The 27,985-nt window shown below is 37.8% G+C and overlaps 1 protein-coding gene across 1 annotated transcript; it reads right to left on the reverse strand.

The window, feature by feature from the left end:
- Nucleotides 1-64: 64 nt before the first annotated feature.
- LOC131432945 (pre-mRNA 3' end processing protein WDR33) lies at nucleotides 65-27,985 on the reverse strand. Its single transcript, XM_058599549.1, has 8 exons — nucleotides 27,400-27,985; nucleotides 27,074-27,343; nucleotides 26,846-26,997; nucleotides 8,565-8,662; nucleotides 8,375-8,501; nucleotides 8,083-8,316; nucleotides 7,464-8,017; nucleotides 65-1,809 (listed from the first exon to the last, which is right to left on the reverse strand). The coding sequence occupies exons 1-8, from the start codon at nucleotides 27,658-27,660 to the stop codon at nucleotides 596-598; spliced, it is 2,910 nt and encodes a 969-aa protein (XP_058455532.1). The 5' UTR covers nucleotides 27,661-27,985; the 3' UTR covers nucleotides 65-595.

Consider the following 27,985-nt stretch of genomic DNA (forward strand, 5'->3'; position numbering starts at 1 on the left):
AAATTGAATAAAATGAAATTTGTGTTTTTAGTACAGTGTTAATAATTTCAAAATATAAAGAATGATTTGCGAATGACGCACCTAATTCTTTTATTAATTAAAAATGGTACAAAGGATGCATAAACAAAATATTATTTTATATATTTACAATTTAACTACTACTTTCTAGACGCGTATAACGAAGGGTAGCAGGGATAAAAATTGGCCAAACAAATGACCCTGCATCCTGAATGCCTTATGACATATTTGTTTTAAAATTATATTCTGATGAATAAAATATTATATTTCAACTGTGTATTTTATATTTTCGTACCAATATATTTTTATAATTATAATTTTTACAACCTAGTAGTAGATAGTAGTTCTAAACATTCTCGCATATTCACGCATTCAAATTGGTTTTCGCATTCAGTACCTCACACACGATAAAATGAACTAGCGATCACATATCCTCAAACTTTCTGGGCGGTCCTTCGTAAGTTTCACCACCGTGCAATGTTGTCAACTCAGACACCGTTTTACTACTTGCCTAATGATTATTCGGATGGAAACCGAACGACATACTGTACAGAAAAAAAAACATCAGCACATCCTCTTAATTCCTTCGGTTACCACCCCCACGGAATCCACGTTGATTACCGCGACCCGGTCGCATGTTGTTTCGGTTATTACGGTTACCACCCCTGTTCCATCCGTCGTCAGTTCCACCATTATTAAAATTATTTCCATTGCCAAAATTATTGAACGCATTGAAAGTCGGTGGTCCCGACCCGAAGTTACTTGGAGGGCCAGCGTTGAAACTACTGGGGGGAGCCGTACTAAAGTTCGGAGGTGGTGGTGCTGTACTGAAATTGGATGGTGGTGGGCCTGGTGGAACATTTGGATTGAAGTTGTTCGGAAGACCAAAGCTGTTTGGTACCTGGCCCTGATTGAAACTGTTCGGGACGGTGTTGAAATGGTTTGGTCCAGAATTGAAATTATTCTGCCTACCGTTGAAATTATTCGGACCTGGATTGTAGTTACTAGCAGTAAAACCGGGCGGAGCACCAAAGTTTGGCGGAGGTACTTGACTGAAGTGATTGAATACTAGACTATCCTTACTATCCTTATCCCGATTAACATCGCCACTGTATCCTTCGTCATTTTCACCATCCCACGTGGCACCACCAAGACCGGCGGCATCTTCCTCATCTACTTCACGTTTCACAGTGGCCCATTGTCCATTGCTGTTCGTATTTTGTTCTGATGGGAAGGCTGGTGGTTTGTAACTACTATTATCATTGTCGTTATCACTTCCATCGTCGTCCCAGTTCTTTTCATTGTGCTCTGCCCAAAATTTCATTTTTTCTTCCTGCTCGCGACGTTCTTTTTCTTTCATCTTCTCTCGTTCCCTTCCCTTTTTACTGTTTCGAAGGGCTATTTCGTCCTCTATTTCGTCTGTATTGAAACAAACATTGGGTGGTGGATTGATGTCTAACTGCAGTAACGACGGTATGCCAGCGGTCGGATCCGGAGCAGGTGGTGGAGGTGTACGCCGTTTCATAAGCGATGTGGATGACAATAATGGTTCCGTAGCTTCTGGTGGTTCAGATGGTTCCATTACTGTAGTTTTATTGTATATGTAGGTTGGATCAATCTCTAATTTGGCTCGAGTCGTTAGAATTTCGGAAACACTTTCATCCATATTGTTTAAATCCTCGTCGCTTATCAGTGGAAACACGTCACGCAGCTCCGGAATTCGTCCTAGTATAATAAACCGATTGAGTGACTCGGGTCCTTCCAGGATAACTGCTTCTAGGCTAGAACCCGCTAAAAAGAGAGACAAATATGCAGTTAGTGTTATGATACAATGATCGGTTATCTAAGGAGTGAACTAGAAAAAAATGCACCAGACAAAAATGATCAGCATCCATTTAAACCAATAGTAATATTATTCAGCATCAATTTATTTTTCGTAAGATATTTTTGAAACTCAGGGATTAAAAACACACATATGAACTATGTTTTTGCTAAGTTTGTCAATTCAACCTTCTCTCCTAGGGCGAATGCCCGCACCCTGGATCTAAAACTACCCATCAAATACTGTCCAACACTAGCACCAGTAGCTTTCCCTTCATAATCGTCCAACATTTTTTTATTGGACGAAGTACTGGTGAATTTAGCGGATTTCACTTATTCGGTACAAAAACAACAACGTTGGCATCATACCACTCCTTCTCCGGTTTGGCGCAATTGCAGGATGTCAGATCCCTCCAAAACATTCTGTAGGCATTCAATTTGTCCAACTTTTCATTCCGGAAGATCCATACGGGACTTTCCGGTGAAAAACTACTGTACGTCTCTTTGTCAATTACGATGCTTTTCGGCTGCACTAATCACTCGTGGTTCCTGGTGCAAGATTCGGCCATCGTATTCAGTTCATTGGTTCAGTTAGACCCCTTCGGTACCTTGAAGACCTAAAGTCCGACCCGCTTCAGCGCTTTAAGGACGATCCAGACGGACGAATTAATCTTTTTCGGATTCGGCTTCATCTTCCTTGCGTTTACAGGATTGCCGTTCTTCGCTTTTCTTCTGCTGCTCACCACGGGGTCAACTGGGTCTCTTTGAACGCGTTTACCACACGGGACACGGTTCAATTGTCGTTCCCTAGCTGTTGTACCTGTGGGATTGGCCTGGATTTTTCAGAACTGCTCACCATTTTTTTTAATTAACGGCTTGAAAACCTTCTCGATAACCACTGGATTGTAACGAAATTTGTAAACGGAAAATTCCAAACCAGTTTTCTCGAAATTTCGTCAATTTTTACCCATCCAATGAAAAGTTATACACAAAAGAAATTGTTACATTTTGTGCGAGTACAGTCCTTAAATAAACACAATTATTAACATTAACAATTATACCGTTTTTGCCTTTCTCATATAGAAAGGTTATGCAATCACTGTGGAAACCGACTTTTGAACTAAGGCCGAGTGTCATATACCATTCGACTCAGCTTGTCGAGTACGCAAAATGTGTGTGTGTGTGTGTGTGTGTGTGTGTGTGTGTGTGTGTGTGTGTGTGTGTGTGTGTGTGTGTGTGGATGTGTGTATGTAACAATTTTTCTTGCACTAACTTTTCTCGGAGATGGCTGAACCGATCTTCACAAACTTTGATTCAAATGAAAGGTCTTGTGGTCCCATACAAAATTCCTAAATATTATTTTAATTCGGCTTCCGGTTCCGGAGTTATGGGGTCCGGTGGTTCCATACGTAATTCCTGAATTTCATCCGGTTTCGACTTCCGGATCCAGCAATACAGGGTAGTGTGTTAAAAACTTTATACCATCACTCAAAAGGGCGAAAACCCGTAAAAAGTTTTCTAGATTGACCTCAAATCTTCTCCAATTGATATTTTTTATCAGTAGACGATCAAACAAACCGATTTCGGTTTTAAGAATCGAAGAAAATTATTTTGAAGAATGCCTCAGTATTATATATGATAGTATGATTGAAATGAGAAAGGCATCAAAACCTGTTTCAATCCACCTAGTGGTGCTAGGTGGATTGAAACAGGTTTTTAAAATAAAAAACTGTGTAATGTAACTAAAACTATCGATTAACCACTTAAAGTCGAGTTGCGTCATTAATTTGATTTAAAATAAACTTTTTTTGACCAACAAATCGATGTCAAAGAATTCATTACGATTTTTTTCTATTTTAATGAACAAATCTACCGTAAAAAGGGGAGCATGTCAGTTCTATTCGCATCCATGATAGTCCACTGTCTTTGATATTACTCATCCGAGCAAGCAAGTGTGCGATAATCCTACTGGCCGAATCAAAAAAGGACGAAATCGTTCAGACTTACGCAAAAGGCCGAAGTACAAAAGACCGAATAATAAAGAAAGGTTGAGAACACGTGGATAATAGGTTTCCTTGTTAGAGACAATTGGACGATTTGGACTGCGTTGAGCTTCCAACGGGGAATCGTGGCTCGCTCAATTCCCTTTGCGCATCGTATTTCTCTTGTACTCTCTCGTATATGAGCAAACTGTACCGGGTTGCCAGCATACATTTTATTATTTTGATGAGAAGTTTTTAGTTTTATTTATCCCCAAACGATAGGGTTGGACATTAAATGGATTCCAATGAACAATGATAAAATATTCAACTTTCACAAAGATTGAATGTCTGTGTGTTTGGCAGCCTCGTTGAGCCAATTTTATTTCTCTCTCCTTTTTCAGAATGCTATCAGGAAACCAAAGCGAAAAAAAATGGTGGATGCATTGAAACTGACTTTGTTTCACAGAAAAATACAAGACTGTATTTTTATCGCGATAACATATATGTTTTTATGTACTAATCGCATCTAAACTAAATTATCTAGACTTTGTCACGGTAGATATATGATACAAGCCTTCAAAGCGGAGATATTCGATGAACAAGTAGAGGTATGCATTTCCGAGCGTTCCAATTTTTAGCAGTTCTTCAGTCAGAAAAAAAATACAACACGACCGCTAAACTCAATGAATCATTTTGAAAATTTCACAGAACATTCTCAACTAAATTTCGAAGACATTGTCAGGTGAGTTTTTCTATATTCTGCACCGTTTCCAAGAAAATTTAATTTGAAACAGGAAAATAGCAAAAAAACCTACCACTTTACGGTACTGTCCTCAGCCCTTAAGCGAAGCCAAAGAGACTCGGTGGCACTAAGCCACCGGAAGCGGCGACCCCCGTCGATAAACCTGTAATCTACCCGTTTACCCGGTATATCCAATACTAAGGGTTATCCTTTGGCCCGCATAAGAAGATCGCGAGGCGGCGGAGGGTAACGCAATCCGAGCTGTCCAATCACTAATCGGACACGATGTCCACTAGCAGAAAAAACCTGTAATCCACGTGTTTGCCTTCTCTTTTCAGAATGAAAGCTTTTGTAGTTGTAGAAAGCTCGCCAAATCAAGCATCCGATCACTGTTAATCTATCTCAACAAAAAAATAGGACTAGTTCGTGCTCGCATCCCATCCGACACAGTTGAAAATTACTTACGGTCGAGATGACAGAAACAACAACATCACAGTGTAGTGAAAAATAGAGTGAACGAAATGGTCGAATACGATTTACAAACCCAATTCATTTTGAATTGATTTCAAACGCTGCAAAGTTAGACCAGCAGGAAATGAAATTGAAATCTTATTTAAAGAACGAATACATCTAGATTTTAATGATGTAAGTAAGATTCAATTTAATAAGGCGTCTAACTCTGTGTACATTATGTTTAAACGTGAAAGAGATGTAATTGCATTTGCTTCAGTTTCAGCATCAAACAAGCAAGCAACCGTAATCAATGTCCAACAAAACATATCTACAGCAACCAGAAATGAGCACAATACTGCGAACAACAGCGAGAAGAAAATGGTAACAACTTACAATGACACTTTTGACAACAACACCACCAAAGCGGCAATGGATGACGAAACGAATCACGAACAAAGTGCCCCTCAATCCTCGCTGTAAGGAAGTGGAAGCTCATCTCCCCCTAGAAAAAGGGTTACAACGAGATCCAATATAAAAACTAAAGTTAATTAAAAAATCGGCTTAAACGGCCACGTAAAGTTTGTACGCATATAAGCCTGAATTAAAATATCCATTAAATAATAGAAATAGAGGAAAATGTAACGACAATGAATGCATGTTCCCAAAAACAAATGACAATAAAGCAAAATGCTACTAAGAAACTTTCGGTTGTACGACAATCTCTCGAAAACCATTTCCCAGAAAAGAAAGCAACGAAGTATTTTCCCCAGAATGTACCTTTCTCCAGAAAACCATAGTCACGAAGGTGTCAATCAGTAGAAAGATATACAACAGCATTTACCATTTCCCAGAATACCATCTCTCAGAAGAAGCAAATACCTAGAAACTGTTTCCCCATAATGGAAAATAATACAGAAACAACATAGGAACAGATATTTTACCAGAAAAACATCTACTAAAATCAGGCGCGTATACATGGGGGGAGAGATTAAACCCCTCCTCCGACACTTAAGAAATTATTAGGGGATACAGGGGTTAGACCGGACACGTTGTTAAACTGGACAGCATAAATATCTTATCAACCTGCTAATATTTCAATTCATAGATTGACTTTGTACCCGCGCTTGGAGATGACGCGGTAGATATGATGTCGATGAAAACCCAGTTTTTATGTATGTTTTTTTTTTTCAATTTCTAAAAAGTGTCCGATTTAGCCCCGGTCTCCCCAATATTATGAAAACACACCCCGAAATTTTCTTCTGGGCACGCGCCTGACTATAATGAACCAGTCCAACGAAATTAATTTTCGCGAAAATTTCGTGAATACTCATTAACTGTAATTTCCAAGGCAACTATGCTTATTTCAAGCTTTGTTAGTCTGAAAAAGAGGGTTCTGAAAATAACGAGTTTGATAAACAATAATCAAATTATATAACGGGTATGAAATCATTTAGCTATATTTATTTAATTCAAACATAGCTTTCTTAAATTGGGTATTTGTTTCTGCATATAGTTTACAGTAGCAAGCTAACGTTTCGTCGTTAATTTGGTCTAGTGATAAACACTACCATTTTATATAATTATTTTATTTAATGCTTACACAATATTCTGTTCGTCATAGATGATTCAAGTCGAGGCGGCCGAAGGCCGCGAGTGCACCGGCGACCCGCCGTCGGAAGCGCCGGCCTCTGCGGGGGGCAGCGTCCCCGCGGAAATCACCTCTGTCTAGTTGCGTGCGTTTGCCCGGATTACCCAAAGCTAGGGGCTATCCCTCAGTTAAGTCCGAACGAGCGGCAGCGAGGTCGGACAGCAGGTCATTAAAAACGATGAGGCGTAGCCGCATTAGACCTTTCAAAATCACAGTAAATTAGAACAAATTCTATTAAGCAGCATGTTGATCTGTTATGCCAAATAACTATTATGCCAAATAACCATCATGCCAAACGATATTATACCAATAATACTATTTTAGCGACTAATGCCTTCGAATGTAAATTTCTGGGGAAAAAGCTTCGGTTTTGTATGTTCTGGAGAATGGTTTTCAGGGAAATGTTATAGAACCGAAACTTTCTACATTCATATAAATAGAATAGTACTACAGTTTCCTTCAAACATACGTACTTGAACTCTGATAAACGTCATAAGTCGAACCGAAATATGTATCTGTAGAAATACAATGTGGATAGCACCCTTGAGATTTATTCCCAAGCAATTTCCGACTTTTAGGGAACACAGTTAAACCTTTTTCGAAAATCACGTTGCTTCTCGAATGAAGTAATGTTTCGTGACATAAAAATCGGTATAAACCTTATAGAAATGAACTTACTAAATGCATTTAAGCATATTTTGGTCAGCATGCAGAACAATGTTTTGCGTAGTAATATTTTACTTTCTTATAGTTTTATTCTTAACAAAATTTAAAACCTAAATTTCGATAAAATACCTACCCTGCACTTGTATTACACGGTCATACACAATAATAGCTGATGGTGCCATTTTCTTGATAGGAACCGTACCGGTGTTGTGTTCGACTATCTGCGATATCACTTCCTTGATCTCCTCGGAAGCCACATGATGATCATCATATTTGCTTGCTTCATTCCACTGAGCCTGGAAGTTCCGCGGAATGGGTTTACTATAGGGGATTTTTTTCTCCCTCATCTTTTCATTGAAATTTGTGACATTTGCAAAATCTAATCCAGGAATCACACCATTATTATTGGTTCCCAAACTGTCCGCCATGTCGATTTTATCTTCGGGACCCATACCCGGAATTACAACATGATCTTCCAGCTCACAATCATCTAGACCGGCCAAGCTAGCTGGTAACGTGTTGAGATTATATTTGTCTCTCATCTGGTCACCGGGTCGATTACGAGTCCAAAACTTGATGGTGTGATCGTTCGACCCTGAGCAAAGGATGTGTCCCAAAGGATGCCAGGCCAGTGTCCACACTATGCTTTCATGAGCGTTATCGATACCTCCAACTTCTTTGTCCGTTCTTTAAAAATATTTATCCGATAAAGAATTTTGATCATCTAAACTTTAACAGTATTTTCATTTTACCCAACATTCCAAAACAATATAGATCCGTCGGAACCGCCAGATGCAAACAATCCCTCGTGAACTGGGTGCCACGAGACGGCACTCGCTTCCTTTTTGTGACCTCGGAAAATCTGTGCTTCCTCGCTTAGATTTCTTAAATCGAACAGCTTCAATAAATGGTCACGTGAAGCAGTAACCAACCAATTCCCGTTATCATTCCACTTGAGATCCATGACTGTCGATTTATGCGCATGTCTGAAAGTCAACTGATGAAAGACCCTATTTCGGAAAATTCACCGCTCTTGATACTTACAGTGTGGCTAATGCTTGACCGCTCTTTGGATCCCACAGCTTGATCGGTTGTTGATTGTCTTTACTACCGGAAACGATCAGTGCCTTCTGGGGATGCCAGTGTACACATTTGACGTCGGCTCCGTGACCTAAAATGGAAGGAAGCCAGAACCAAATAAGTTGCCACTAATCACTCAGATCGAAACACGAACCTCTGAGGACGCGTTCCTCCTGACATCGCAGAAAGTCCCATACGCGCACCGTGCCATCGTCACTGCAACTGGCGAACTTTGTATCCGATGGACTGAAGCTACAAGGGAGTGAGAAGATGGAAAGATAGATACCATTTTTTGATTATGTGCTGTCATAGCAGGGATTCATTTGTGATTTGTTTTCATTTTCTTGTATCTTTATTTATAAATTCTTCATCGGGGCTCAGGGGTTTTCGCAGAGGGGACAATTTTTTTTATTCTCTTCACTAAGCATTTATTTATTCTTCTATAGTACAAAAAATATTACAAATAATGTTCGTCGCTGGTCAATCTGTGGTTGGAACATTTGCAGCAGGGCCTATGTCCTTTCTCAAGATGGGGGTCCGAATCCAAGAGTAAGTGGGTTTGCTCAAGACATATTAGAAAATTGTGAAATCGTTTACGACAAAAAATGTTTATTGACTTTATTAAATCGAATACAACATGCAGGTGTTCAACTTTTCAAAGAGCACATGGAAGCGGAAACAGGCGTCGGAAGAAGCATCAAGGCGTCTTGAACAACACTTTATTTAAGTCATTTGGAGTAGGCATCAATGGTAAATAAAAAGCCATTGGTTTGTTGTTTGTTTTCACAACTTCAGTACTTTTTATTGCTTCCATTTAATTTGGGGAGATGTGCTTTCGAGACGGGACTTTCAAGATTTGTGTTTGCATTTTATTGAAAATTCTTCGAATATTACAAATAGTTAATCAAAATATCTTACAAGTATGTCGAACACAATGATTTTAAAAAGTTTCTATTTTTCGTAAGTCTTGAGATCATCACAGATAAGTCAATTAGGTTTCTACATCATTCTTTCATTTAATACGAAAAACTATACTTAAACAATTGGGTAAGGGTCAATCATTCATCATCATGCACACATTGGTTTTTCGGATATAATGATGGAATTTGATAAAAGTGGAATAACACGACGGGACATGAATTTCATAGGTATCGTAGATTACCCAGGAGACAAAATAAACTTAGTAAATTAAATGTATGAGAAACGCATTAAAAAAGTTAAGTGTAGTATATCCTGATTATTTTGTTTGGTTCATTTTATCTATGCCTTATTTGTATAATTTAACAACAATATTACTAACGCGTTTTTAACCGAAAATATATAATGCAGAATCTCTATCTTGACCGGACTGATAGAGCACTGAATCATTGGAATCAATAAAAATTAATATACCAGGGCTTGATTGATTTGAAAAATTCGATCATCCCACGACAAAAGGGTCTAACTGCTGTTACAATTTGAAAATGGATATAAATCGAAAACTCTAGTTTTATCCTCCTAGTGGTGCTATAATGCCTTTCTCATATAACTCATGTTTTCATTAATATTACTAAGGGATTCTTCGAAAAACTTTTCTTTTAATTTTGAATACGAACAAAAAAGTTTGTTTGGGTCTACATTAGCATAACCTTTTCAATCTTTTAGCAATTTTAACCCAAATTTTTTCTTATTCTAAATGAAAAATGGTTTAAAATTTTAAACACATCTCCATCCATTTGTTCCGCAACCGGAAGTGAGACCCGAACAAAGGCCAAAAGCAGTATATTTTTATAAACGTTCATCCTTTTATTTGAGTGTAAGTTTGTGAAAATCGACCTAGCTGAGAAAATGAAGAGTTCCGTTTTTGAGTTTTCGACTACTATTTCTGGTAATTCCGGAACCAGGAGTTGGCAACCGACATAGCTGAAATCAGTTCGTTTTTCCAGCAACTAGTATAACCTATAAATTGGAACAGTTTTAAATCAAATTTAGAGGGATTTTTATGTCATTTGCATTTTCGCTCTATATGACAGGTTTCATACACACTACCCTGTGTTTTCGGAACCAGAAGCCGGATCTGGATAAAATTCTACATTAACTCTTGGAAACATAATACTTTTCATTTGAATCTGAGTTTGAGAAGATCGGTTGAGCCATTTCTGAGAAGTTGGAATGATTTCCGGTTTGGAACACTTTTCCGGTACTTCCGGAACCAGGAACGATGATCCGGTTCACTCAAAGTTAACGTATTTGGTCATAAACTAACCATATCTGTCTAATTGAAAAAAAAACATACAGCTATTTGAATGTTCTTGGCTAGACTTTTCCGGGTCTTGTATAAAAACATCCGCCTGAAAATGGAATTTTTTAGACTTATCAGCCTGTAATTCCGGAACTGGAAGTCGTATTCGGATGGAGTTGGGTAGTGTTATATGGGGTCATAAAACCTTTCATATGAATCTAAGCTTGTGAAAATTGGATGAGCGATCTCTGAGAAAATCGAGTGCACTTTGTTAGTTCATTTTATACATTTAACCCTGTAATTCCCGAACCGAAAGTCGGATTCAGATGAAATTTAATAGCACGCCTTGGCCTGCGGACGATTGTTACGACATCATCGCTCTCTTTGAAACGTGGCTTAACGGAAATACGTTATCCGTTCTAGGGTACGGATCTAATTACGAAGTCTTCCTTACTGATCGTAGCATTCGTAACAGTCCCAAGAGCATAGGAGGTGGAGTACTTATTGCGGTACATCGTCGTCTGAAGGATCAGCTGGTTGAAAACACACCAGGATTTTGTGTCGAGCGGGTATGGGTGCTCATAAAACTATTTGATTTCTCAATTTTAGTTTGTGCGATTTATCTTCCTCCGGACCGTTGTCGTGACTTACAGCTTATTAATGCACACATTGAGTCGTTGAACGAAATTTCGTCTGCTCAAGCGCTGCCCATTGACGAAATCATGATTGTCGGTGATTTCAACTTTCCCGGCTTACATTGGTGTGCCACTTCCGATGGATTTTCGTTTGCTGACCCCGTATTATCAACATTCCATATTGGGATTACCACTCTGCTCGACGGGTACAATCTTAATTTGTTACGATAGTTAAATAATGTCGTCAATGAGAACGGCCGAATGCTCGACCTCTGCTTTTCCAGCAAATCTGACGTCGCACCCAGGATCAGTGCTGCAACATTTCCTCTTGTCAAATCTGTTCGAACTCATCCTCCGCTGCATATTATTCTTGAGACTAAACGTTTGTCCAGCAATCGTGACGCACCTGCCATCATCAGCTATAATTTTAAAAGAGCCGACTATACTAGCATGACTGACTTCCTATCGAACATCGACTGGGATGAAATTCTTGACAACGATGATGTCAACGCCGCTGTTCAGACCTTTTGTAATGTTTTGATGTATGCGATTGATTACTTCGTACCACAACGGTCCAGACGAAATTCTCGGCATCCGCCGTGGCAAACTGTTGAATTAGGACATTTGAAAACTTCCAAAAGAGCTGCTCTGAAACAATACTCCAAACATGGTGGATATGTTCTGCGAAATCGTTATGTGAAGATAAATCAGATATACAAACAAACCGCGAAGCGTTGCCATGCACGTTATTTAAATAATATACAACGTACAATGAAATCTAACCCGAGAGCTTTCTGGAAGCATGTTAATGAGCAAAGGAAAGAAGTCGGTTTGCCATCACAAATGCAATTCGGAGATCGTATTGGTTCATCTACTCAAGTCTGTTCAACCGGGTTAATTGCCCCCCTTTGCCGTTTATTTAATATGTCACTAGCTACGGGAGTATTCCCCAACTTATGGAAAGCTTCATTCATGTTTCCGGTCTACAAGAAAGGTGACAAGAGAGATATAAACAACTACCGTGGTATAACTTGTATAAGCGCTATCCCCAAGCTGTTCGAAAAAGTAATACTGACTCCAATTTTCAATCATTGCAAGCAGTATATCGATGATTCCCAACATGGGTTTATGCCTAAGCGTTCCAAAACTACCAATCTATTATCCTTTACATCTTACGTGACCAACGCCATGTCAAATGATTTTCAGACGGACGTAATCTATACCGATATTTCCCTCGCCTTCGATAAAATTAACCATGACATTACAATAGCAAAACTAGATCGACTTGGTTTTGGTACAAACGTCCTTCGTTGGATACAATCATATCTCAGGGAATCGTCATCTTGTGGTTAATTGATGATTGTGCTTCGGAAGAATTTGTTGCAACATCTGGAATTCCGCAGGGGAGCCATCTCGGCCCTTTGATCTTTTTGCTTTACTTTAACGACGTTAATTTTTCTCTGGAAGGACCGCGCATATCTTTTGCAGATGACCTCAAGATCTACTGTGTTATTCGCACCTTAGAGGATGCGACGTTTCTTCAGCGACAATTGGCAATCGGATTGGTGCAAATTGAATCACATGACCGTTAATCCAGAAAAATGTTCGATCATAACGTTTACGAGAAATAAAGTGCCTTTGAAATTCGAATACTTTATTGAGCGATTCATGATTGGTAGATCGATGTGCATCAAGGACCTCGGCGTTTTTCTTGACGAGCAGGTAACATTCAGGCAACACACCAACTACATTGTGGCTAAAGCTTCTCGCTGCCTTGGATTCGTGATAAGAATGGCTAAGCATTTTACGGATGTTTACTGCTTGAAATCCCTACACTGTTCACTCGTTCGCTCTACTCTGGAATATTGTTCAGCTGTTTGGAACCCTTAAATCGACCCGATTCAACGTAGATTCGTTCGATTCGCTCTTCGCCGTTTACCTTGGACCAATCCTCATCAACTACCGAGCTATGAAAGTCGCGGATTGCTAATCGGTCTAGACACACTGCAAGTAAGACGGGAGCTATCGCGTGCTTTAATGATAGCCGATGTTTTGAATGATAGGATCGACTGCCCCCCTTTGCTCCGTGAAGTCAACATCAATGTTCGTCCTCGAGCTCTCCGCAACAACGCTTTTCTTCGACTCCCTTAACGTCGCACTAACTACGGGATAAACGGTGCGATCATCGGCTTACAACGGTCATTCAATCGAGTGTCACCTGAGTTCGACTTCAATCGTTCACGGGATAAAACAAGGACCAAATTCTTACATAGTATTAGAATTAATCATTAGGACCACATCATGTCTGTTGATTTTACAATAAATAAATAAATAAATAGTGGTGAGTTGTAAATCGAAAGTGTTCTGTACGACGGGTTCGTCTCAGTGTTGCTGCGCAGTCAATAGTAATATTGTCGAAAATTAATATGTCGAAAATTAGAAGACGCTGCAAGGCTTTTCTTCTGCTTTCCAGTGTTGGCAGTTAAATAAGTCGACAACGATCTTCGTAGGAAAGAAGATGTACTGGATCGAACTAAGGTAACAGACGTAAAACGTAGCGTATGAAACACGTTTGCACTCTTTCAATTCTCCTGATATGTACGCTGTGAAACGGTGACCATATTGGAGCGGCATATTCTAAGATGCTGCGGACGACTGAACAATACAAACTGTTTAGACAGTACACATCTTCGAAGGCCTGTGTATTATTGTGACGAATAAAACCCAGTATCAAGAAGGCCTCTGCGGCGGTTAGTGCAACGTGCTCCGAAATTCTTAATTAGCTATTCAAATAAACGCCAAGATCCTTTATAACAGAGAAGGTAGTGTTGGGAAGTGTTATCGCATGCGGCCTTCTCATCAGACCTAACCTCGTTAGATTGCGATTGATAAGCTTTACTATTATTCAGACTATTTCAACGAATTTTCAACCAACATTTTGGTGTTAAATGTTGTGAGATTTTAAATAGAAATAGAGGATTGCTGGAATTACGTTTATTAGAATATCACTCAAACGCTTATTTTACACTTACTAGAGCACGTAAAAAATAGCATTTCGGAAACGATTTTATAACACACTGTAGAAGACGATGTCTGATCGCTTCTAAATGTTTCAAGAGATCATTTTGTAGGTTTTATAAGATCGGCAAAGAAAAAAAATTGTTTTACCTTTCTCATATAGGATTTGCAATGACTGCAAAAGCCTGTGATTTTTGATCCGAGGCCCGGAAGATCGAGTGTTATATACCATTCGACTCAGTTCATGGAGTACGCAAAATGACTGTATGTGTGTGTATGTATGTAACATTTTTTTGCACACAATTTTCAAATGAAAGGTCTTGTTATCCCATACTAAGTTCCTGAATATTACTTATATCCGACTTCCGGTTCCGGAATTACATGGTGTTTGGAAAAAATTTCAATTTCAAACTACTTAGTCTCTTTCAGGCTTCCCAGCAGTACTGCTTTTCAATGACATCCGCCACGAGATAGCATGAACTGTCGGAGCGCAAAGTCGAAAGCCCAGTCTACAATATGTGTGAAGCATACGCCGAACTGTAATGGCAACAGCGCTCGCATGCCTAAATGAATGCTGTCACTGAGACAGTTTGTACTCGCCAGATTGATGAGAGTATTCTATCCGGAGAGTAGTCAAACCGAACGGGCTGTTTGTATCCTGTTTCTTTCTGTTCGCTCATTCGCATAAAATGTTACGGAGACAGCCTTTGAAAATCGAAGACATCCTTTGATTTTAAGGGCATTACTGTTACGAAGGGCTGTCGCAAGCCGGCTGTCTCATCAATGTCTCTTGAAGCAATGAACCGGCTGTTTCTGGAGACGAGCCGTGGGTCATAGTGCGCTCGCACTATTTCGGCTGCCTCAATGAAATGGTACTAGTACATACGATTGCGTTGTTGGGATTACCTTTGCAGGAAACTTTAGTAACGTTTCATTACAATACCATTGTGAAATAAAGAAATTGTTTTAGATTTATATATACTGTCGGCGAAGGCAATGAATTTTAATAACTAACGAATATTAAAAGATAAACACTGAGTTTTGTGTAACGGCTCATATGTATATATGAATTTCTAAAGTATTGATCCTTACTGCTTCCTTCTTATTCCTAAAGAAACAGATACACTTCCATTCATTAACAATACTCCGAAAATGTCTTATGCACCCTTATTCTGAATAATGACGTTTGATTTTTGGATCGAATCGTAGCTACTTTTCACAACTAATTAATTATGTAGTGTATTTAACGTTACTCCACCAATAGTCGGCACACTTTGGTACCCGTGCCTCACCGATTTCGTTGAAACTATAGAATATGATACTCTGAACCCAAATAAGATGTTTGGTGCACTTTGAATAGTTTTCGACCATAAAATTGAATGGGCAACTTTTATGTTTATATGTGAACATGTGCTTTCAGATTTTCGCTAAAAGTGTTTTAAAAAGAAAAATATAATGAAACCATTATTTTTCCCAAAAGCATCAAATTTTTTGGTTTACCCCAAACTTTGTTACAAATTTAGTATTCTCAATTGTTCTTTTCCACATAGGAATCAATCAACTAATAGCTTAAATTTATTTAAAATAGCTTAAATTTAGTTGTTCATTTAACATTCACATAGGTTTTGCCAGCAGTTGAAGGAATGAGAATATAAAAAACGTTGAGTTCTTAATTTGTTACTACCTTTGAGAACAGATCTTCAATAAACCTCTTTTGTTTTCATAAATATCACAAAACTAGAAAAATAAGTTTATAAGTTTTTTTATGGAATTCAGTGCCTATTAATATAGCTTCATTGCGGCTTAAATTGACTTTCCCTTTGCTCTCATTGCAAGTTTCTAAGTACTCCCCGGACCTTGTAATTGAGCTCTTTTTCGTTGAGGTGGTAGATCTTTTAGTACCATCTACACAAATACAGGGTCCGCAACCATGAAGTTGATTGGGGGAGCTCGCAGATAAAAAGTAGTTCAACAGATGGTTGTTTATGTGAAGAAAAGTTAAGAAGAAATTTTCATCGCAAATCATTTAATCATCGCAAATCATTTAATTAAAAGCCTTCCATTTAGTTTCATCCATATTCGACTTCTTGTTTCGAAATTAAGGGATGATCAGTACCAAAACTGGGAATTTAAAAATTTAATTTTTGAATTTTAAATAAATGAAAGACAAATTCGTGTCATATACAGCTCTTAAATTCTGTTTCTCCTAGGATAACTAAAACAATGAGTTTCTTAGGGTCGGAAATGACTGCTACAATATTATTATTATTATTATCATTATTATTATTATTATTATTATTATTATTATTATTATTATTATTATTATTATTATTATTATTATTATTATTATTATTATTTTCATTATATCTTTTATTTATTCCCGGTTTCAAACTTAATTGTTCACCGGGGATTTACACCTACATTTTTCAGAACATAATTTCTTTTTAGAAAGAAAACTGTTAAATATGTGCAAAGAACTCGGCTCTCAGAAAGTTTGACTATTTAGTTACAATATTTATAGTTCCAAACGTTTGATTTTTTTAAATGCAGACACAAGCTACTAAGGCAATTAGATTTTAGAAAATTTTCGACATTATTAGACTTTTAACTGCGGAAGTCGGATCCGAATTAAATTCAATAGTTCGCTTTGCTATTCACGAATAACTTTCCTTTTCCGTGAGGGCGTGAGAGTCGACTCAAACAGAAAACGAAAAATGTGTACGAGAATTGTAGCGAGCGCATATAAACTGGATGTGCTGTTTGAAATTTCAATGCACCGCATCTTCTTCTGCGTGCGGCTCGTGATTGCAACATCTACATTTCCAAAATTGGATTGAGCGTAAAAGCACATAAAGGAAATGATTGAGATACTTCTAGAAGTTTACATGAAATTGTCCTTTTAACTGTAGATATAAATTTGGGCCTCAGTTACTTTTATAGCAAGTTTTGTGGTAAACAACGACATTAAGTTAAAGATTTCAAAATATACTGACACAAGCTTCTACTTGATGAAAGATACGCTTTAACCGAGTTTTAAATTTTACAATGTAAAGTGACAGTTTCAACGTGTGTAAAAGTCGCGAACTTCTGGTAGCTATGACCAAAATAATGTAATAGTTAATATGCTGTTTCTGGAAATAAGATAATTCTATGCATAACAGGAAGAAAATGATTCAGCAGATTATCAGCACAACCCTATATCATATAAGTAACCGTACTATATCCGATTTTTTTTTGGAATATATTCCAGGGTAATAGAAACACCATACTATTCATATATAGAAGAGAACTTGATATGTATGGAAAGCTTGAGACCACATTACTCAAGAAAGACATTATTACATAACTTGGGGAATTAAAACTTTTTTTCTAAATAAAACAAAATAAACATTCGAATCTGTTACGGGCAACCATGCTGCATTCCACGCTTGGAAACATATTTTTTTGAAGAACCGGAATTTTTCATTCAGTTTTTGCATTCAAAGCTTTGTTGTACGGTACCTGAAAATAAGATGTTTCTGGATGATTTTTGCCTTGCAAATTCCGACTCCAAATTTTTCACTCAAGGTTTTTATTCGATTGGTGGTTCAACGTATAACGAACTTAACGAGCCAGGTTTTGTATGTTTCATTCCTGACTTGAAAGAATTCTTAGTGTCCGTAGTATTGCAGCACTGGCCATGCAAAAATCCCGTAGACTTACAAGTCGACTGCAAAGCTAACGCTAACGAGTATCGAATACGGAATCTTTGATTTGAACATATCTTTCGCTACGAACATTTATTTACCGTTAACATATAAATCTAAAATCTGATTCAATTGGCTTTTACACTCTTATATAAGGAACGATTGCGCCTTTACTATCCTGAAGGAAGAGATAAAGAGGATGAAAATAATGCTCCACGCACATCAGTACGCGCATACACTATGAATGTTACAGCCCACAAACCGACCGCAAACTGCCTGAAAGGAGCACGCCGAACTGACTCAGCTATTAAAAAACATTGCTCTTTAATTAATCGATCTATCAATTCATAGAAGATCGACCAAAATATAAAAATTAACTTTCATTAAAACCAAAGTCCGTTCTTCAATCCGTTTCGTATTAGGAGTTTCGTATATTATTAATTATCAATTATATTGTTATCAATGCCCTACCAACGGTGATTGCTATGCGCAATGATCAACCGCTGCGCAAAGCAATCACCAAAGGCAAAACTAAAACCCACATGCTTGCCTCGAATCTTCATAGCAAACCAAGAGCAACAAATTTGAACCGCACCGGTTACTGTCGCAGACCTGGTCAAGGGAGAGTAATATTTTGCTCTCGACAGAAACAACGCAGTGACTGATACCCGAAGCTTACTGTCGCAACAGCGAGAACTTCATGCTTCTTCGGCTGTCGTGGACCATGACAAAATGTCTTACGATGGAATGAACTGTCGAACGAAGTGAATGACGGCAACGTTGGCTGTACAGAACTATTTGTCTAAGGGCTGTCGTGATGAAACCTATCACAAGGCTGTCATGGAAAGAGTAGCATGACATCCTCAATAATAATGTCGCGCGGCGGTACATTTGGGAAGCCTGGTCTCTTTCATCAGAGATGGCTGAGCCGGTTTTTATAAACTAAAGTTACAATCAACGGTCTTATGGTCTAATATACTCATGAATTTCATTCGGAATCGACTTTCGGTTCCGGAATTAAAGGGAGTAAAATGATAAAAATTGTATACCGTTGCTCAATGCGATGAAAAAAATATTCAATTAGTAGTCATTGTCAGTAGAAGGCTAAATAAACCGATTCCGGTTATCCTGGTTCTCGGTTTTCGACTCCAGCTGTGGTCATATACTTCAAATTGGATCTCAATCACTTTTATCGGTGATGGCTAGACCGATTTTCACAAGCGTAGACTCGTCCATTTTCACTAGCGTCAAATGGAAGGCCTAGGTTCCGGAATTACAGGGTGAAGTATTTAAAGAGTAGTTGAAATTTTATACCGTCGCTCAAAGGGGCTCAAAGTTATTCCTATCGATAGTCAATTTCAGGAGAAGGCCAAACAAAGCGAGTTCGATTCCAGAAGCACTGGAAATAGTGGAACTGTTTCATTTTATAGGTTGTACTAGTTGATGCACAAGCAAACTTGTATTTCAAAAAGTAAGCTAAATTATATCACATTATTATTTGTGAGAATATGAGTGATATGAGAAAGGCATCATCAGACCACCAGGTGGATTAAAACAGGTTCGCATTACAACATAGGGAAGACAAGAGACTTTCTTTATATTTTTCATCTGTTTTAAATATTCAGTAATTCATACGTATGAATTAATAATTATGATTGATGTGTAATAAAGTTAATGGGAGTATGGGAAGGTGGGGCAAGATTGCCAGGGGGGGCAAGTGTGCCACCCCCACCATTTTCACATAGAATGAGCATTTATCATAAATATACACATTTGGGTTTGTTCATTGAATATCTACGATATAATTTTATATTGCTTCTATTTGTCTCATTTATTTATTTGGTCGTGAAATCCAAACAAACCAAATCTTGTAATTAGGACACAGATAATATAAGAACGAGATTTTACAAAATAAGAGTTTTTCAATTGTTCTCCATTTGCTAGGGTTTGATTTTAATGTCAGATCATTGGTATACCTTTTAGTTGAATATTTGTTAAAAATTTAATATCGATAATTGAATTATTAGTAAACTAGTACCATGATTTTGCAATCGGTTCATAACGGGGCAAGTTCGCCATATGGCTATGGGGCAGGTGTGCCATAACAGGTGATGAAAAAATCTAACCTCATAGTCGATCAGTGTAAACATTTAATAAAAGCAAGTTGCGAACGATGGTACGGACATACAAGAGGGGTTTTTCGCGTAAAAAGTTGTCAAACACAACCATGCTTGCTTCAATCCAGTCCTTGCACGGTGGTGGTTCAACAATTCGAAAGGCGGTTGAAGAATTCGACATTCCGCGGAAAACTTTAGAGAAGTAAATGATGATTTTTTTAGTACATGTAATATCGAAAATAAACGTGAATCTTATTGATTGTATTAAGGAAAGCAGTACAGTAGAGGAAATCTAATTAAATTACGGAGAAAATGTAATTATTGTTAGGGTGGCGGTTCTGCTGCACATAGGAGGCACTTATGCCCCGCACTGAAAATATTGAGCTGCTCAACAAGCATCCGAAAATTACATGTATTGATAACCGTTTTTTTTTGTTTATCAATAATGTTTTTTTTTTGGCTATCGAGGGTACTCCTGAAAGTACTTCATAAACGTATAAATAATCAAAATCAGGCGTTAATTTATTGTAGAAACACATAAATTCTTAGCAGGACACACTCGCCCCACCATCCCTTAATCGAATAAGTTTCTGTATTAAAAACTGCAAAGTCATTTCTCATAAAAAATAAATTCTCGTAACAAATTAATCCCAAAAAAATCTCGATTCGTGTGGAGACGATGCTTCGGTCTGTACTGTTGTCTTGATGTTGTGCCCTTCAACTATTTTATACTATGTGCTATTTTCTGCTTTCTTCAACACTCACCTATTTTTTCAACTTTGCCTATTATACCAGTATGTTTGTAATTTCTGCTTTTTGCGCATCTAGCATTCAAAGTTGCGTTATGAGCAATACGTTGAACCACAAGACTTTATTCTGTCTGATCAATCACCAAGCACTTCTTATTTTCAAAAAACCCCAACAGAATGCACTGATGAATCGTAGACGAAAAGTAGACTCCGTTCAACGATAACCCACTGAACAGAGCTCTGGTGTATTGGGAAGGTTCATATCTTCGAGCATCTTGGAACGTTGTTCACGAAATGAACTTTTTTGAAACGACAAGAATCATTTCTTTACATTACACACGTCCACAGCTCAATGTTTCACCTTTCCTCTACCAGTAATCACATAAAATGTTTGTCCAGAATGCTGCTTGACGTAGGTTTCATCATCCTTCGTCAGCATCCTCCTTGACAGTTTCTACAATCGAACTCTGTCTGACTTGGTTTGCTTTTCTTTTTCTCGCGGTTTCGCCGTTTTTGAGGCTTTCAGTTTTCGATTTTTCCCGATCCAATTTTCCGGACTGTTGTAAAATGTTCTTCAAAAACTTTTAAGTTGGGGACAGATGATTTGACAACATTCAACAATTACACACATTTGACGTGCGAGTAGTTGGGGTATTCGCGATGCACAAGCCAAATTTTTACAAGTTGCTTCTCTTTGGTACCATTTTAAAATTTGACGAGCAAATGTCAAAAACAAACATTAAGTTTCTTGCGAGTGTGGACGATGAGGAAATGCTTCTAGAAGACGACCAATTTTAATCGTAACACTCTTCATTTCTATGTACAATCAATTTCATCTGACTTTTTAAATTTGTTTTACTTGTTCTTACTTTATTCAAAATATGATTGTTACCAATTCATCACATTTGTAGCAGTATAACTAATCAAAACTCTTAACAAACTGTAATCGGTAATCTAGAGTAAGTCATCAGTTAGATCTTGATTTTTAATAATCGCATTAGTTATATACAAAAGTTTCGTTTGTGTGAAGTGAAAGTCTGTTATGTTAGTAAAAACCCACGAACTAGTGTGAGATGATTCTATGACAAGCATTCGAATAAAAAAAGAATTGATAGTAAACGAAACATGGTATTGGACTCTCATGAAAAAATAACTCTCTCAATATAAACAGCAAGCTAAAAAAATCAAAAATCTTGGACAAAAGCAGCTAAATCGGTTGCAGAGAAGTCTGCACAGACCCTAATGGAATAAACTCAACAGTTCGAAATTTCTTCCTGTAGTCTCATTAACTAACCGTAATTAGTTTTAAGATGACTAATAATGCCAAACTAAATTAATTAAAAAAAGGCATCTTGGATCGAACTAACAGCAAATTTGTTTTAATCCAAATTTTATCGATTTTGTTGCGAACAAGTCTTAATTCCGTTCGGTCTAAGGTGAGAATTGATAGGGTACGATACGGAGTTGTCTACGCGATCATATATCTTGGCACACGGCTGATAATAAGGCTTTCTACGGTGTCGGCAACCCGCTGACATCCTGTTGGTTGCAGATACGCACAAATCTCGCTCTATATAGATATTCGAGTTCGAGTGAAAAATCCTGCGCCAAATACTCGACAGTAAAGAAGGGAACGGAGAATGAAGCAGACGCATGAACCACAAGCTGTACAAAGTATACTAATAAACTGTCATTGTAAGGCACTTAAAAATGGCAGACATTGTTTTACAGTAGGTTGGACATGTAGCAAGAATTCCGAAAGAAAAAAAGACCAAAGTACAAAGAAGTCGATGTATTCGAGACAGACCTCGCACTCGCTAGGTGTGTTCAATGAGTGCGCTTGCGTCGGAAACACGGAGACTGGGAAATGGCAGCCAAAGATTGGGTGTCCTGGAAATCTACAATTGGTTCGGTAATGTTCACATTTAAAATAAAGTGAAGTAAATAATGGAGACAATTGGTACACTAGAAAGCTTCATAAGGCCAAATAAAAAATTATAGTGTTAGTGATAACGGAGAAATGGACAAAGATGAGATCACTGAATCAGCCATCAGTAGGGATGGTCGGGTAAGCATTTTTTTCAAATCTGAACCCAACCGTACCCGCTCGACAATGAAAAAAACTTTTACCCGTATCTGACCCGAACCCAAAAAAAAATTTCTTCCAAACCCGACCCGTACCCGATAAAAATAATAAAAATCTTAACCCGTACCCGAAAAAAGACCCGAAACTCGAAAAAAGGCCCGGAACCCGAAATCTGACCAATTTTTTAAAACCGACCCGTATCCCTAGAAAATGAAAAAATCGGCACCCGTACTCGACCCGACTCGAACAAACATATTTTTTTCTGTACCCAAACCCGGTCATTACCTATCGGGTTCGGGTTCAGGTCGGGTTTCGGATACAAATACCCGAAACCCAACCATCTCTATTTATTTATTTATTTAGGTATAATCAACAGACACAATATGGTCCTAATGATAATTTCTAGTAATATATAAAAAATTTCCAAGTATCCTACTGCGTGATAGATTGAAGTCAAATCCTGATGAAACGCGGTTGAATGATCTCTGCAAGCCAATAATAGCATTGTTAGCACCGTAGTTAGTTCGTCGTAAAGGAAGTCGAAGAAATGCACTGTTGCGAAGAGCCCGGGGTCGGACGTTGATATTAATTTCGCGGAGCAAAGCAGGGCAGTCAATCCTATCGGTCAAAACATCCGCTATCAGTGAATCTCTAGTAATCAAAACGATTATTTCCAAACGAAAAATACATTTTTTGCCTTTCTCATATAGAAAGGCTATACAATCAGTGTCAAGATCGACTTTTGAACCGAGGCCCAGAAGACCGAATTTTAAATACCATTCGACGTTCGACCGTTCGACGGACTGAGCAAATGTCTCTGTGTTTGTTTGTTTGTTTGTGTGTGTGTGTGTGTGTGTGTGTGTGTGTGTGTGTGTGTGTGTGTGTGTGTGTGTGTGTGTGTGTGTGTGTGTGTGTGTGATTTTCACAAACATATTCAAATGAAAGATCTTATGATCTCATGCAATGTTCCTAAGTTTCATTTTGATTCGACTATCGGTTCCGGAATTTCAAAAATGTGAAAATAATGTCACTCACTTGTGAAATGTGAAAATAATGTCACTCACTTTTCTCGGAGATGACTGAACCAATTTCGACAAACTTAGATTCAAACGAGAAATCTTATGATCCCATACAAAGTTCCTGAAATTTATTTGGATCCGACGTCCTGTTCCGGAATTACAGGGTAATAAACACCAAAAATGTGAAAATAATGTCACTCACTTTTCTCGGAGATGACTTAACCGATATTCACACTTAGACTCAAATGAAATGTCTGAAGATGCCATAAGAATATTCCAATTTTCATTTGGATCATACACCTGTTTCTGTAAGTAGTGAGCTTAGTGTAAAAATAAGTCTAAGATTTTTTTTTTCATAAGCTAACTTTAGTGAATTTCACTAGTTTGCAGACCATGAGAGTCTGTCTGTATTTACCGGTACATTTTTTCCACAATCCAAATCGTCATAGAGAATCGTAAAAAATGTGTAGGTCATATTAGTGTATGGTTGAATGATATGCCGATATCCAGCTTTCGGTTCCGAAAATACCGACAATAGTATTCAAATGTCATAAAATGGAACTCACTTCTGACATATGATTGAATATATTTCCACTAACTTAAATTTAAATGTAGTATATCAATGTTATAGTATTATGCAATAGAAATCTTTAAAACTCGATTTTCTAAATATGATCAGTATCTAATGGGGAAAACAGATTGGAAAATTGGACGGGACTCAAACCCGTAGCTAACTCCTTACATATGAATATAAAAACACATGAAGAGAAAGTCCAATTGACTAGACGGAACCCAAATCTGCTTCGCTGTGCTTGGTTACTACGGCATTCACTTTTACTGATACTGATCATATTCAAAAGAAGCTCAAGACGGCTCTATGTCTTAACAGACTAAAACACAAATTGTCTTTTCTAAACTTTTTTAAAGTATTTCGAGGAATTTCTGCTGCTTAATATATAGGAGAAAATAAATAATATGAGAAAGGCAGCATTACACTACTAGGTGAATTAAAACAGGTTTTTTAACTGCAATAAAAATCGAAAGATAATGGCGAACTGAGGATGATAGTGTTATGCCTGCTGACAACACAGTGAAAATAGTTCTTGAAATGATTCTTCAACATTACCCAGAAACCATTTTGTTGGAAATTGTGTTGTAGAATGAACCATTTTCCAGAATGCACTATATCCCACAGAACTAAATCTACTAGTACACTATCGCCAAAAACCAATTCCCCTTATTGTACAAATTTCCAGAAACGAAACTTTAAGGAAATACCACCGCTTCCGATATTTACTTTAGTTAGAAACGAGCAGCACTTGCATCAGAACGAATTGTGAAAGTTGCATTGGGCATATTTTTTTGGCTCCGTCAAACGGAAAAGAGCCTTTAAGTTTCTCGTAAGTCACTGTTCTAGGGAAATACTTTACTGGAAGTTAGTCCGTTCTGAAAAGTTTCCTTTTGCGATTAGTTTGTACTGGTAGATCTGTTCCGGAAAAAGTTATTCTTGTGTATGTAATAACTGAGAAATAGTTTTCTCAGTTATTACATTTCTTTTTGAGTATACACTCACTTGATGCTAATACAGTTGTGATAAGGAGGGAAGGTGCTCAGCAAGTTAGGAACTTTGTTCTTGGAGAAAATACGTGTCACAGTTAAGAACTAAGATGTTCATGGTTTCCTTGATCTTTGATTCACGGTTCCAGATGTTCCTAAATTATAAGTCTAAAAGTCCGATATAGATTACTCGAAATAATATCGACTACCTAAGTTTTGAAGGTTGTGGAAACCGACTGCTGCTAATTTTCAAAGTAGACTCATGTTATATTGTCCGTAGTTGAAATTTTATAATCAGTACCCATATGATAAACATTTTTTTCGTTTTGTTCTTGGAAATAAGATTGGGTATGAGAAAGACAGGAAATTTTGTAAGCCGTTCGCTAAATCAACTTATTCATCGGTTAGAATATCGGTTGATTCTAGATACTGTTCTACAAAGACGTTTTCTGAACGTCTAGAACCGTCATATATAAAAAATGTTAGCTGAAGGCTTTATTTATCTAATTGTGACTGATAATTGAACTCATTTCATATGTTGTACCATTGCAAATACAGTAAATAAAGAAGGAAATGATGATGATGATGTAATCCTAGAATACGAACGTGCCATTTTATTAAATGAATCCGACAATATGTAGATGTTACGGGAATTGAGGATACTTTAATGTATTTAATCATCGGTGAGAGAAAAAATCGAAGACGATCAATTTGCCATCATACAGTAAATTTATATTCTCAACTAACATTAGCGGAATGTAAAATTTCTAGTTCAAAATTTTTCAACTATCTCCTTTAAGTAAAATAAAAATAAAGCATTGAATATAAGTTACTAAATTTTTGTGTCTTGGTAATTATTCATCGGGTGAATATTGACAAATACGACGCAACGAAATGATGCATCTGCAATCAGCTGGTCCCATGTTTTTGTATTTACTCACTCACTCAAATCCATTCACACACATTAGAGTTACGCTTTTTTTCTATACACTATGGAATTTACCGAACAGGACTGAATTTTAGTCAAAAGAGATGATGAAGACTCGAACTCAACTCAACAACCCTTTAAACCGAGAAGGTAAGGAGAGATCCCTAGCCATTTTATTGTCACTGTATCTAGAGACGCACCCAAGGACGGGAAATAGTTTTTTTTCTATTGAAAACATGCAATGGCCCGTCCCATAGATTATTCGTAAAGAGATCAAGAGAACAAAAAGAATATACTTAAACGTGAGCTGATAGAATTCAGTAAGGCGATACACAAGACCGGCAACCAGCAGAAGCCAACAAGGATTCCGTTGGTTACTTTCTGGCAGCGACGGCTTGCTGATGCGGCAGCAGTAGTACCTGATTCCACGGATTGGTTCCTTGTGGGCTTGGAACATCTTCACGTTGTTCATATTGGATTGCCAATACTTGACAAATCCGCTATGGTCTCCAGTAACCATCCAGTTGTCGTTATGAGACCACACCATCGTTCGCACGGAAACATCATGTGCCTGCAACGACAAAAACAAAATAAGAAATCAACATTTTGCTTCGAAAAATACAACCCTTGTGTGCTTGGACGCATACCTGCAAAATAGTCTCAAAATTGAATGTCAATCCGTTCCATAACGTGAATTCTCCCGAACTAGCACCGGTGACTAGCCGACGCCCCTCCGGAGTCCAAGCAAGGGTGAAGATAGGACACCGCATTTTGTTGGTGGCTGTTTTGACGAACCGCGTAGTTACCGCATTGATAGGGTTATCCATGTAGCTCGGCGGTGGCAATAATTCCGGTAGATAGATGTTTTCAGGTTGCAAAGCGTGTCGATCCCGGTAGTCCCGTTGCCATGTGCGATTCTATGATAAAATCATATAATAAATTGTGATTTTTATATAGTTCAAGGTCAACTCACAGCCAAAGCTTTGATGATGGAGGCATTATAGTCGACAGTTTTACGCATTACAGATTTCCGCAACCGTTTACCATCAAAATCATCTTGTGTCATTGGAAGCCCGCCTCGGAATCCATTGAAATGATGATACGGCCGATGATGGTAAAAATTGAACTGCGGCTTCTGAGATTGCGGATTTTGATAGCTAAGAATCCGATTTATAGGAGGAGGAGTGGCAAAATTTGTTGCCATCGGATCTGGCGGAGGATGTGAAAACTCCATCTCTTATGCTTTTGTATTTGATAACAGATTTTGGTTTTGCTTTATCCACTCAACTTTAAAGTATATTTGCACACAAATTATTCATTTTTATGCTTCGCTTACAAACGAATGGTGCACTTTTCTTATAAAACTGCAACGTAGACACAGCGCGAACTATTTCACTTATTGTTGCAAATCAATAATAGTTCATATGTCACAACCCGTAACACTGACTTTAGGCAAAATTATTGCAATTTTTTATACGATTTCAGCAAACGATTCGATTTTTCTTATTTTTCCACACAATATTTAAGCAACGCGTTAAACAGGCGACCATCTTTGTACG

This window comes from Malaya genurostris, chromosome 2, assembly GCF_030247185.1.
Source record: "Malaya genurostris strain Urasoe2022 chromosome 2, Malgen_1.1, whole genome shotgun sequence".
Classification (NCBI taxonomy): Eukaryota; Metazoa; Arthropoda; class Insecta; order Diptera; family Culicidae; genus Malaya; species Malaya genurostris.